This window comes from Triturus cristatus, chromosome 5_1 (assembly GCF_964204655.1).
Source record: "Triturus cristatus chromosome 5_1, aTriCri1.1, whole genome shotgun sequence".
In the NCBI taxonomy this organism is placed as follows: domain Eukaryota; kingdom Metazoa; phylum Chordata; class Amphibia; order Caudata; family Salamandridae; genus Triturus; species Triturus cristatus.
The window spans coordinates 194,636,694-194,650,759 of NC_140587.1; the positions used below are offsets into that span (position 1 = coordinate 194,636,694).

Sequence of the window (14,066 nt, forward strand, 5' to 3'; positions counted from 1 at the left end):
TGTGTTTGAGCCAGGTGGCACAATACATTGCATTCTGCGGCTGGAAATAAGGCGTACTGTGAGGTTCTGACTCTTTTGGCGTGCCTGCTGTTCTGCAAAGAAAGAAGAAGAGACACCTGCAAGCAGCAGCTAGAAAGGTGAGCTGGACCACCTCCACCTTCAAGTTACCCGAGGGCTACCATTCTGGGTCAGAGTTTCCAATGAAAAAACATTAATTAAGCACCACTACTTCAAGAATTCTTGCAATAAGACTAGGAAAATATTAGGAAGGCCGTGCTTTATCAAAAGTCAAAGATGCTGCATGCTTGGTGGGACATACATACAGAGGGGCGTGCAAAATCTAAATTAGTTTTTTTGGTGACATTTCATCAAATTCCATGAAAATGACACAAAAATATGGTTTGCTAGTGAAATGTGGTTTGCCGGTATCTCGCATCACTTGCTTTACCCAATCATGTACCACCCATAAAAGTCTTGCACAGTATAGGGGACTGGGTCAAGCGAAAATGTCTCTCAACAAGACCTTTTATGTGCGAATGAGTCTCCCTATGTATCTCCTGAGACATTTTTTAATGAGAGGTGAACGTTTGGGTAAAAAAAGTTACTGGAAAGTCCATATCGTGAAATTTCGTAAATTGTGCCACCGTATTAAAATTTCACCCTGGCCTAATACACAACAATGCAAAGGTTGGAGAAATCTATGGTTTTATAAGGTCATCCGTTTCCACCTGCAATCACCTTTGGAAGTCTTCTGCGGGTAGCTAGTAAAATGGAGTGGAAACGGGGTACCGCTACGAATACCAAGCTCTTTCCTTGAAACCGCTTGCACTGGCTTAATTTGTTTTGTTTCTCCCTACTGCCAGGTGGGAGAACAAACGTTGTACTGTGCTCTAGTAGGAGGCTAGGATGCTCGACCCTCTGAGGGATGGCAGCGCCTACATCAACTGGACCATGAGTTACAAGTTACAACCCGAGGGTCACTTCGCTCCATTATCCTTTAGGCGTATAGTTGAGGCGTCTATCATTTCCTTATTATAGTCTAGATGTGACATCTCTAGTCATCACCTGTAATAAGAAAATGGCACAACTGCTCAACTGTAATAAGTTATTACAGTTGAGTTGTGGCATCATAATGTCTCCTGTCAGAGACCAAATAATTCAATTTACCTCTTATATTAACAGAGAGTTTATTCCAGACTTTAGTGGAGCAGTAAAAGAAAGATCTTCCTCCAGTTTGGGCTTTTATTAATCCTGGGACAAGTGGGTAGTCACCCAGAAGAGTACAGGGTCCAAGACGAATAGTAAGGCGTGTCTTGATATCCTTACAACCTTACCTGGAACTAGCCTTGTGATAGATACAGAGTGCTTTGTCGATAAACCTTCTTTGCACTGGAAGTCAATAGAAACCACATAAATGGGTAGCAATGACTTCCATCAAACTATTCCTAAAAGTGGTCCAGTGGCATTGTTCTGAATACGTTGAATATTTGTAAGCGTGTATTCGTAAACGTAAGATTCCCAAGTATTAAGACTCATAGTACTCCCATCGAGACATAATTACTGCCTGGAATTCTTCCTTACTTTGGTCCAAAGGCAGGAAAGGAACAATCTTACAATTAAAAGTAGGTAATGAAGCAGGTAGAGCTGACTTTGTAGATTAGGATCCAAAAGGATAACTTGCTTTCGATGGTCGCCTGAAGGCTTTTGGCCAAGTCAACATGGTTAAGAGGTTATCCAAGCTCAGCAGGCCATGAACAAAAAGGCCATGAGGAGTCAAAGACCCCAAGTATCAACACCTCTGTTTTTCTCCTTTCAATTTTAGAGAGTTGGCCAACATCCACAAAGCATCCTTAGAAATGCAGCACTTAGAACTCGCTGCCACCGATCGAGTCTCCTCAATGATGGAGGTAATAATCTGTGCATCATCGGCATAATATACCAATCGAGAACCGGAAAATAGAGTAAACTCTGTTAAGGTAAAGATATAGAGATTGCATTGTGTAGGGGTCAAAGATGAGCTCTACAAGACACCACATTTTAGAGGTCGAGAAATTGAGCAAAAGCAAGAGCGATGAATGGCTTGGGTTCTAGAAGTCAATAAAAGAAGTTCACCAATCCTTTGAATGCCGCCCAAGGCCAATCGTTGTAGAAGAGTATGATGAGACACTGTATTAAAGCATCAATTGGGTCCAATAAAATCAAAACAGACCTGCCCTTGCATAGTACTTCTCAAAGTGCTTCTAAGACAGGTGATAAATAAAATATTTCTATTATTTGTAAAGCGCAAACTAATCACCCCTAAGGGTCTCAAGGCGCTGGGATCCATCGGTGAGATTAAGTGAGCTACTGCCCAGAGTCACATGATGCTGAGCTGAGCTACCGCCGGTGCCAGGGATTGAACCATGATCCCCGTGTTCCGAAGGCAGCCGCTCTGGCTGTTGCGCCACACCTCTCCCTTTCAAGCAGCCTCAAAGTAAAGCTTTACAAAGTAAAGTTCAAAATCTGCTTGAGTAGCGTCAAGAAGATTGTTTAACTCAATAGGACACACGCAGATGACCTCTGTTTCTATTATTTTAACTGGCAATGGTAGAAGATAGGTCAAAAATTACTCAAAATTGCGGGGTCAGCAGAAGGCTTGTTCAAAAGCAGAATTAGTAGTGTCAGTTCAACCTTGTAGGACCTACAGCCAAAGCCAAGGAGGAGTTGCCGACATCAGCAAGAGTAAGAGCTACTTCTCTATGGGGCTAGATGAAGAATATTTGTCGGGCATGGGTCTAGTGGAGAGCCAGATTTCGTTTGAAGCAGATTTTTTTCAACTAATTCCACGGAAAGTGGGGGAAATCGAATTACACGCCACAAACAATAAGACTTTATAATGAGAGAAAGAGTTCCGAGCCTGATGAGGGGGTTACACAGGTTTTTACAACTGCAAACACCTCCTGCATGCAATGTTTGTCAACATCAACTCCATTTGCAAACTACTTGATCAGAACGTGTTTTATTCGTTTTTAATTTGTTTTAATGTCTCCTTATAACCAACCTTGGCCTCAAGGCGGTAGTTGAGCTGCCAGACTCTCTTAGTGTTGAAAGAGCTTCTCTTGGCACACGCAGTCTCCGCCGGGAGCCGAAGGAGGCTTGGCTTCCATTGTAACCTGTCTCCGTAGAGCAATAGCATTCAGTGCTGATGTTAACCTTAAATTATATGTATCAACCTGGTCCATCTATATCAACAGAGGCACTTGTAACAGTGAAGCAAGAACTGGCTTTTCGTTCTTCTGCTCTGTTTTTCTAAAATGGACAATAAACCACTTTTATGGCATCATGATGATGTTTGTATTCTAAAAGTCAGTACAGGAAACACAGAATCGCTCAGCATGCTTCTAAACCTTCTCAGCTGTAGCATCCTTCAATCTGATATACAATAAACTGATTCTAATTGCTTTCTCCAAAGAATTACTAATTGATTTTCGGTGAGTCTGATTACTCACTGCAGAGTCTGCTTGTATTCCTCATGTCTGCAAACATAGTATTCTTTTCATATCAAAAAGGAACATTCCAAGGATTTCAAAGATTCGCGGGAAGGGTGAGGTTGTCACCATGTATGAATAGCAGTATGTTAAATGCATACTGCGAGCCACCTCCAACCTCATTCCTCTATGTGCTTTACGGAACTCTTTGACGTCTTTTGCAATATCGTTAAAATGTAAGGGGCATATTATCAAGCACATCGTTAAAATTATCGCCGCTTTAGCGGCAGAAAGCTGACGCTAAAGCGGCGATAATGGGCTTGATATTATGCCGCAGAGAATTCCCATAGAAGCCCATGTTGACACCAGAACATGGGCTTCTATGGGAACTCTCAAGGGCATATTATCAAGCCCATTATCGCCGTTTCTTGATAATATGCCCCTATGTACTTTATACCATACAGTACATAATTTGACCCGGTGGTTGCAGGAGGGCAACTGCACTCATTTTTGGATACCATCCCCATCCGGGGTGACCAGATTTTGATCAATAAAAACCACAACATTTTGTAAAAACAGAAGGAGGACGAGAATTTTACACCAACTCAGAGGCAAAGAATGACTTAAATGGCAGCCCTCATCAACATAGAAACACAAACAATGAGGCACTTTGGAAAAGAAAGAAATGCAAATTTAAAATCCAGTTTCATTCATTCTAACTAATTGCTTCCTGACAAGACCTGCTAAATAGTTCTGTCTTGAAAAACATTAAAATGTGTCTCACTCTGTTTTCAGTCGACCTCTGAAAACCGGGACATTTGCTAAATTTACCGGAATCTTTGGGACAGCCGGTGAACACCGGGACTGTCCCGTTAAATCTGGAATGCCCGGTCACCCTATCCTCATCAGACTTTGACGCAGAGCAAGAGAAGAAAAATCACATAAAGGGGAAACAATTGGAAAAAGAGAGACAGAAAGGGGAAACAGGGAGCCAGCAAGACTGATAAAGGAGCAGGATAATCCCGTGGTGGATTAAAGAGGCATTTGGTTGAATCAAGACTCTTCAGCCTTGGTATTCGATGCACCAGCATTCAGTAGTGCCAGCTGCTGACTTCTGAGCAAAACCTTGGTTCTGGAACTTATTATTTTACAAACTGATCCCATATTACCAACTATTCAATTGAGTGTCCAAGCTTAAACTTCCTGAAGCTACCAAAAATTGACATAGCTGGTGAAATATTTAATAATTAAAAAAGAAAGATTACATCCTTGATGAATAAACCCCTCCCTGGTGAAACCAGGGTAGGCTGGCCTATAGTGCAATCAGGCAGCGCCCAACAGGTTGGTCTGACAAGTCTGTTTGTGGGCTGATTTTTTGTCTGTTTGTGGGCCTGTTGTATGGTCTGCTGGACCACTTTTTACTGTTTATTTCTCAGTCATGAAAACAAACATTGCCAGCAGCAAGCTCCAGTCCAGGCAGATGTCCATAACTTGCGAAACACTTGCACAGCATGTCTTTACAAGTTCAAAACTGCCCCAGTTTCTAAACGTGAGCCACTTTTTAAGCTATCTAATTCACGAACGGGGTCACTTTTATATTGGGGCCTGGGCCTATTTTCTGTCCCAGTGCAACCCCGGCTGCCACTGTGAACTGACATTGTCTCCATTATCACTAGGCACCCCCTTCATTTGGAAGCTGGTACTGCACCCTAGAGATGCTGTGATTCAAACTGCAGAGGCTCAAGCATGAATCAAGCCAATCAAACGTATACAGCCCAGATGAGAGGTAGCATGTGGCTGATAACGAGTGCCACTGGAAAGTGCCACATACCCAGGTTGTCAGTGACTTGGTATGTGTCCCTGAAATCCTTCATGCGAAATCCAATGACGTCGATGAAATCCTCGACCAGCCGGAAAAGTTCTTTAGCATTTGGTCCCATCTGTAGAAAAAGAAAATCAGCATAGTTTTTGTTTTTATTTTGCAGCATCAGCCATTGACTATGTCCTATTGAGCGTCTCTTCGCTTGGACCATGTAAAGCAGTCATTCATCGTGGCTATTTGAAACAACCATCAATCACGACCATTTTAAGCAGCATTTACCATGACCATGCAGCAGCCACTCACCATAATGTAAGCAGCCATACACTATGGCCATTTACAGCAGACTTTCAACAGGACCAGTTACAGCAGCCATTCAAAATGACAATGTTTGAAGGTATTCACGATGAGTATTTCAAGCAGCCATTCACCGTGACTATTTACAGTAGCCATTCACTAAGAGTAAGTTAAGCAGCCATTCAACATGGTCATCTCCATCACCCATTCACCGTGACAATTTACTGGAGCCATTGACTGCATATACCATGTAGGTATTCAGTACGGCCATTTACTACAACCATTGATTGCAGGTGCTCTAGGCATCCTTTTCACATGATCATACAGCTGCCATTCAACATCTGTAGGAAACATTTCACATTTGTAAAGCGCAAACTTATCACCCCTAAGGGTATCCAGGCGCTGGGGGGCAGTCGGGGAGATTAAGTGAGCTATTGCCCAGTGTCACATGGTGCTGAGCTGAGCTGCATGGGCGTCAGCCAGACTGCCAAAAGCATTTTGCATCCAAACATTGGACCAGTGGACACGCATGGATTTGCCATTGACTAGAACAAGAGCTCGTGCCTTGTAAACACCCAGCAGACCAGACCACTCTGGTGCAGAGGGTCCTCCTAACAAGCCCACGTGTCAAGAGCATTGTACCTGCACTGTGGCCATCCACCCAATAATAGCATGTCAGAAACCATCAATAAAGCCCTTGCAGGTAGTTAAACTTTTTTTTTCTTCTAAATGTTAAATATATGATGCCACAACCTAATTCATGAATAATAACATATTTTCCCATCAATAATAAAAAAAATCTAAAGAAACAGATATCGCTTGCTCTTCAAAGGCCAGTAACTGAGTAAGCGGAAATTGTAATGCATCGGCCTGGGGAATGATGTTGCATTGTCTTGACAACCTTACAGGGACAAGCCTAAGCTGGAACTGTCCTTCAATAATGGCACTGCTGACGAAAATTCATTCAAACCGACTAATCCCAGAAGCCTCAATTCCTTTGTTATTTGGACCTGCCAGCATCTTCAATTTGCTTGGCCGAGATTAGGAAGAGACGATCCAGGCAAATGAAGCAGATCAGCGATAATAAAACTTGCTTTTACTTCTCTATGAGAGGGAGAAACTAACAATCACATTATAAATCTAACCATGGTTCATCGTCTCTGTATGGCGCACACCTGCCCCATGTACCTGCCAACGCAGGAGACAGTCATGTTGCCTCAAATCAATTTGAAGGTACCTAGCACCGTTGGGTGACAACGTATTTGTCGCTATCTAATAAGGCCTTGGTCATTCACTATAGGCAGCATTAGCAATGCTTACACTCTTAAACTCACAACATCTCTGATTGTGGTCTGCAGGCGTGGAACTGGCTGGGGGCACACATCTGTGGAATATTAAATTATTTTTTATCAGAGCTGCTATTCATAGAATATCTTCCCTAAATCAGGCGACCTTCAGTACAGCCAGAACTGTCCCCTCTCACCCTCACCACTTTTCCTTTCTTGGTGGGCAAGCCAGCACCAGGACCCCCAGCTTGAGACCTCCTTGGAACTGCCCTCGTGTTACAAGCCTGGCACTCCGGTAACCAGATGAGCTCCGGCCTGGATTGGATGATACTTCTCGGCAGGCAGAGGGTAGGGATCTCAAGACAGAAGCTGAAAGGAGCACAACCATCCAGTAGCCTGCCTTGTGCCACCTCCGGGGTAGCCATTTACACTCAGGGGCCTTAGATGGACTCATCGGGATGGCATTGTACGTACCATCTGCGCTTCCTCCCATTTATCTCTGTTCTCCTCCGACAGCAAATTGCTGATGATCTGCACAAAGTTCTAAAAAAATGAGAAAGGAGAATGTTCACTAGGACACAGTCAACCATCAAATAAACTGCAATGAATCAGAAGAAAGAAAGGTTAGTGGCGAGAGGCCCAACACTAAACATGGTGCAACCTCCATCAGACAGGAGATCAGAGCTAATGTAGTGATAAAGAGACTGGACCTGACATGATGTCCATAGCGGAAGATGGAAGGGTTATTTATGCGTCCAATACACTGCCATTATCAATGCACTTTTGATTAGATTAGTTATTCACTGCTATGACGTCACATGAATAAAAAAACAACTATGATCACAATGAAAAATTCTCTAACTCGGCTCTGCTTCCTAAAAGCAATCGAGTCCCCACCTCGCCTAAAACCAAATGGCCCTGGAAGGATGACAACGTTCTATAATCGATGGTCGCTGCAGGCCCTGCCCGTCTCAGTCCTACCTGATACCAAGAGCACATGGGGTGATGGGAAATCCCAGTTTTAAAATCCTTGAAATGAGAAAGTTGGAGAAGATGAGATCTCCTAAGCATTAGAGGAGCCTGGGTTTTAATCCCAGCTTCAGAATTTAACCAAAAATGTGTAATTCTGGACAAATTCCACTCTCTCCTGGAGGCCCAAGTAGTACATATGTACACTATATAAACCCAACTATATAGTGTAGTGACCCAATGCCTTCTTCCCCCTCTGACTCCATCATATCTACACCCCCCGCAGACCTTAATATTCAGTGTACAGCGCTACATGTTTGATAGCTCCTGCTAATATAATAATGCTGTATGTAAGTGCACCGCTGCTCTCGGAAGACAACCCTGCTATCCATCTAGCACCTAAAATGAAAAAAATAGATGCCACTAGAACACATAGCGCGAGATGAGCTGGCCATAGGGACAGCAGAAATCTCACTGGAATGCGGTGCAGATGGGGGCGTAGGGTGGGATAGTCTCATATCCACTGTTTCTATGAACATAGAGCCCTTCATGCAAAAGAAGTGAGTTGTTTTCAACAAACTGACCAAGGACTGATCAAAGTAGCCTTATCAATGTTCTATTTCTGCATTGGTTCATTATACTTAGGGTGAGAGAGGTGAAAAGTTACATCCATGAAGTTGGAGAAGAAGTATCTTCGCCCATGGTTTCACTTTGCCTGTCCTAGTGCATGCAATCGGATGTCGCGTACATCATGGACTAGACCAATAGCGCATCAAGGGTGCCATGGATAAAAGTATAAGCAAGGAAAATGGCCGCCTGATACCAGTGCCCCTGGACCTGCTGCACAATTAATAGCTGCTACTTAACACAAAGCACCACCACGGCTGACCACCGGTTCTGCACCTCAGTCTTACTGTATACAAAAATATAAGTCCTGTGCACAATTCTTCCAAAAGTCCGCCGCAGAAGGACTTTACTGATTCACAGATATAAAGACTTTTTTAACGAAAGAGGAAGGTGCACCAGTAAGAAGTCCAAAACAAAATAGAGAGTCCTTATTACGTTTCTTTAATCCTTGTATATTTTCTTAAAAACAGACATCAGCCAACGCGTTTCGTTCTATAAGACAATAACTTCTTCAGGGCTCTACTATAGCGAAGTTGGATTCCCGCAAATATCAATCTGGTTCCACACGATCAATAGATCGGTATTGTAATACGATTCAGTAAAGAATTCAAAGATGTATATAAAATTGAGTCATAAGGATGTCTTTCAAAGGTCTAAATAGTGTTGGAAATTCAGTTGAAAAATATAATTGAGACCATCGATAAAGGATACGAGTATGTCCTTTGAGTCATGACGCCAAGTGGCATGAATCTTAATGTTATTTGAACAAGCTGTCTGATCGCGTTATTCCTTTCGCTGCTTTTCGTATTAGGAAAAGCGCTCTGGAATGTTCAAATAACATTAAGATTCATGCCACTTGGCGTCATGACTCAAAGGACATACTCGTATCCTTTATCGATGGTCTCAATTATATTTTTCAACTGAATTTCCAACACTATTTAGACCTTTGAAAGACATCCTTATGACTCAATTTTATATACATCTTTGAATTCTTTACTGAATCGTATTACAATACCGATCTATTGATCGTGTGGAACCAGATTGATATTTGCGGGAATCCAACTTCGCTATAGTAGAGCCCTGAAGAAGTTCTTGTCTTATAGAACGAAACGCGTTGGCTGATGTCTGTTTTTAAGAAAATATACAAGGATTAAAGAAACGTAATAAGGACTCTCTATTTTGTTTTGGACTTCTTACTGGTGCACCTTCCTCTTTCGTTAAAAAAAAACAATTAATAGCTGCGCCTATGGTCTAGACATCAGACTGCAGATACCTGTGTTCCTCTGCTGTCACTGGCCTAGTGCTGAGTGACAGAAATAGTGCAGATTGGAAACCATGTTATCGCCTTTCCTCGCTGCCGGAAGTCCCGCCTCGCCACTAACTGGGAAATATGGTGTACAGTGTGCCACTGATCCAGCGGTCAGTGGCTGCTGAGAGGCAATGCGCGGCATTGGAAATATTTTTTGCTGCAGCGCAGTCACATCACTAGCCCCAATTTTGGGGGGTTTGGAAACTGTCAGTTTTATGTACATCCTTTCAGCTACGGACCGTGCAGGTAAGAGCGGTGGGACCAGGTTGGGGGGGAATTCGACAGGCGGCACGAAGGAAAATTAAATAAATAATTATTTTTTCCTCATGGTTGTCCATCGAATCCCTCCCCCCCTCCCCAACCAAGCCCCACTGCTCTTACCTGCACGGGCCGCAGCTGCATCCTTTAGTATAAATCCACATGTTGACAGTAAGGTAAAAATCTGAATTCCTAATCAAGCCCGGATTGCAGGTTATCTCAGTGGCACAGCTATCTGTGGTGCAGTGGTGCAGTGACACCAGGAATCGAGGGTGTAAGAAGCTCTCTGCACCTCAGTTATGGATGTTTTTCACTTACCAACATGTGATTCTGGGTCCATTTTCCATACTGTCATCAGGGCCCCACACCACAGGCTCATTTTTCAGGAGAGAGGCAAAACTAGCACTGATATTGACGCATAACCTTGTACTGGACCAGTACACCAACCTGCACATCCAGGGCGGTGGGACTGTGGTAAGCTCTGCGAAAGATCTCGGTCAGGTTCCTGAGGGCCTCCATAGTGGACAGCAGGTCGCCGCTGTAGCTGGTGCCGTCCTGAGAGATCTCCACTAGGCTCTGGATTACCTCCGACACGCCTTCCCCGATTAACCCTCTTTGAGCCTTAGCGAGATGTTCCCGTGTCTGAAACACAATGATAGGACATTAGTATTGCACACACGGTGCACTACCTCGGATGTTCCAATAAATACAACATTTTTAATATGCAAGCTTGAGTTAGTTGTTTCCAAATCCTAGGACGAGAGGCTGGCTTATCAGAAAAGGACCTTGGTTTGAGTGGTAATCATGAAATATTTGAGCAGATCGCGGTGTCACCCCGTCGCATTTATCCCAGCGGCAAGTCTTGGATCTCATAAAGTGCATTGCCAAATCATCTTCTGCACTCCCTCCTCCACTTGGGGGACCTCACCTGGAATCAGAACTATCATGAGTGATCTCAGGGAAAAAGTCCCTTTTCAGCTGATCTTGTCTCTATAACAGTCCTTCGGACATCCGCACACCGAATGTATGACATGTAGAGTGTTTCCAAAACCTATTACTAAAATAGACAATTTCTGTTGGATCAAATGCACATGTGGTCTATCTAATTAAAAGCAGTAGATCAACAAAATAACACATCTACACCCTGAAGCTAGTCTTGCTCAATTATACATTTTCAGAAGTTGAAATGAAGTCTGGGGTCGCAGAGATGTGAATTGAGCGCTTTAATTAAAAGTGCTATCAAAAGCCCGGGGGATATATCTGCTCTTACCATCTGCTGGACGTTCCTGTAATCCAGCGACACACATTTCATGTAGCTGGGACCTTCCCAGTAGGCCTCTCCTTCATCATCCAAGGTGCATCGCCTGAGGATCAACCCTACAGGTACGGGAAGAGAAAACGGTGACAGGAAAATGGCGGTCAGGGCGTTTCCATGCAGACCCAGCGACTAGAGCACTGCCTCCCGGAAGGAATGTGTGCGATATCACCCTGACCACTGACTGATATCAATTAAGTTGACAACAATGATCTTCCATAAAAATATGCAACAAATCTTGTGATTAGGAGCAGATGTCTTGTGTAGGGGTCTGCGAAATGTGTGTAATTTGCTTCTGTGCAATAATGTAAAAACTTCAGCAAAATTATGCATTATTACATGAAATGGAAATCTGTCATTTCACGCTATATTTTAGTGCAAAATGATTGCTCTGACGGCGGCACCAGGAACAACAAAACCAAAGCACCGTGAACAACAGTGTCTGCATTAAGTTTTCCTCTGCAATTTGCAATACATCTTTACCACGAACAGCGCATAATTACGTGAAGTTGTGTAATGGGGTAAGTTCGTGAAGTTCACGTAACAAGTGTAACATGAAAATATGCAAATTAATCTGGCTAATTTAAATTTTGCCCAGGACTAGTCCTGCCCCTCACTTCACTTATGCAAGTCACATCTACGTTTCTAGACATGTTGCACTAGATTGTGGCACCTTGAGGTTGACGTGAATGATGACACTTTGGCTACTTTCTAAAATTGTATTTTAGACAAAGGGTGTGTGAGGGTTCTTGGTTTCTGTGGAGGGAGTGGGAGATGCCAGCAATCTTTGAAGAGATGTATTAGGCGGGGAGATTTAGAGTTCTTAACAAACAGGTTCAACTGAAGGTGTAAATGGAGTCCCAACCACAGGAAAGAACATAAATGATCCAGACTGGTGAAGGATGTTGAATGGAAGAGGTATTTTCTTTCTGATTTTGAACTTAGAATAATAAAGAAATTACACAGAAAAGAGAAAATAATGGAACTGGAATCTTTAGGGAGTGTCAGCTGAGATGTTGCACAGCCTAGAGACCTTAATAGCGAGGATGGGTCTGTTATGTAAGGCAGGATGCAAAACATGCCCTATTTAGTACGTTCCGTTGACGGTGCCACCAATGCCTATTGCAACTGGCTCACATTGGACCCTCTCTTCTCACCGGTGGCGTTCCGTGGACATCGCACAGCCGCAGCCTCTCCAGCAGGCGTCTCTTTCCAGACCACGGAGTTGAAGGTTTCCTCGGGGCAGATTTCATGAGGCTCTGCAAACGTGGAAAACATTGTTAAAAAAAACTTACCATTTACCTTGCTTAGTGTTGCCAAACATGGAGGGGATCTGAAGCCCTTGCTGCATATTTCATATGTGGAGTTTACACACGCGTTGATGTTATGGCCTAGCCTGCGGTAGTGTTAGGTCTTTACAGGAAGTGTAAACCATTGTGAGTTGAGAGCCTCATGGACTACTAGGCATAATATGACATCTGGGCCTAATGACAGCATATGCGTGTGCTGTAGTGTCGGATTACGTGGAGGCATGAGTTCACTCTTGGAGGAGCAATTCCGCAGAGGGGACTTCCAGCCGCGTAACACCGCAGGAGTAGGGTCAGCATGGGGCAGCAAACGAATCGGGCAATCACAGGAGGTTAGCGATTTGGGAGGGGCGATCAGGAAGAGAACTCACAGGGAGAATGACTTCCTCAACACAAGCAGCACCAAATTTTGAAGGACACACGCATGCTGAAGAATGCCAGCCTGGTCACATAGGGAAAAAAACACAGGGAGCGGGGGAACATAGAACAGACTCTCAGCGTCCAAGGGAGTCCTGTGGAAGGTGCACACCCCCTTATATTTAGAAAAAAAAAAGAGTTTGAAATTTAGCCGTAGATGAATATAGAGAAAAGTATGGTCCTTTCCTCCTGGGATCTAAAACACATTTCAACTACTATATACTTTGTTTAGTGTTTACTCCTGCATCTGCAGGCAAGGCTTCACGGCACTACAATGGGGGATGCCAGTTAAATATCCTGAAGGATAAATGACCAAGGACGCCAAAGACAAAGTTCTCAGGGATCCTCTCTATCAGAGTGTTGTAGATACCAACATTGCCTTGCAGGAAAGTGGTACTGAATGAGACAGTTATAGGGTGGTGGACCCCATAACTTCGAATGACCAAAGCGCATTATGGCCTTGCTTCCATCTGTAGTGCGTTGTTGCTGCCTTGGCCAATTATTGTGGGGGATTCAGATTATGTGGAAGAGGCTGTGAACCAATTGTGTCCTATGTTTATGCTGATGCCATCCTTTCCCGGTAACGGAAGGTTCTTCTCAAGATATTGGACATGGTCAATCAATTAATTCACAAATAGTTTTGCTTATGCTTTGAGAAATGTCATGGTCATTGTGAAAATTTCCAAAGGTGTGTGGAATTATTGTGAAACTCACCAAAGGGGTGTAATGGTTTCCTAAAAGTTTGCAAACTCCCCACAAAAGAATCTGTCTGACATTGGCTAAGCCATTTAGGCTTGCATACTGGTGTTACCGAATGTGGCTTGTCTGCATTCTTAGCTCACTGACCTTAGGAAGCATGAACCCGAAGCAGATGTGGCCTGCTGGCCTGATTGTCCCCCTGTAGTGCCGATGCAGAAATTTGCTGCCATGAACCACGCACACACCTTTGCAACATAGTTCAAGGGTGTCTGAGTGAGTCTAGCATAAGTTTTGTA

At 43.6% G+C, this 14,066-nt stretch overlaps 1 protein-coding gene across 1 annotated transcript in view; it reads right to left on the reverse strand.

The window, feature by feature from the left end:
* ADGRB1 (adhesion G protein-coupled receptor B1) overlaps nt 1–14,066 on the reverse strand; it is a 466,033-nt gene that overhangs the window by 220,844 nt on the left and 231,123 nt on the right. Inside the window, exons 9-13 of the mRNA XM_085604813.1 lie at nt 12,505–12,606; nt 11,303–11,409; nt 10,480–10,674; nt 7,344–7,412; nt 5,299–5,407 (exon numbers count right to left, since the gene is read on the reverse strand). Of these exons, the coding sequence (XP_085460939.1) occupies nt 5,299–5,407; nt 7,344–7,412; nt 10,480–10,674; nt 11,303–11,409; nt 12,505–12,606 (582 nt within the window). The remainder of the gene's footprint in view (nt 1–5,298; nt 5,408–7,343; nt 7,413–10,479; nt 10,675–11,302; nt 11,410–12,504; nt 12,607–14,066) is intronic.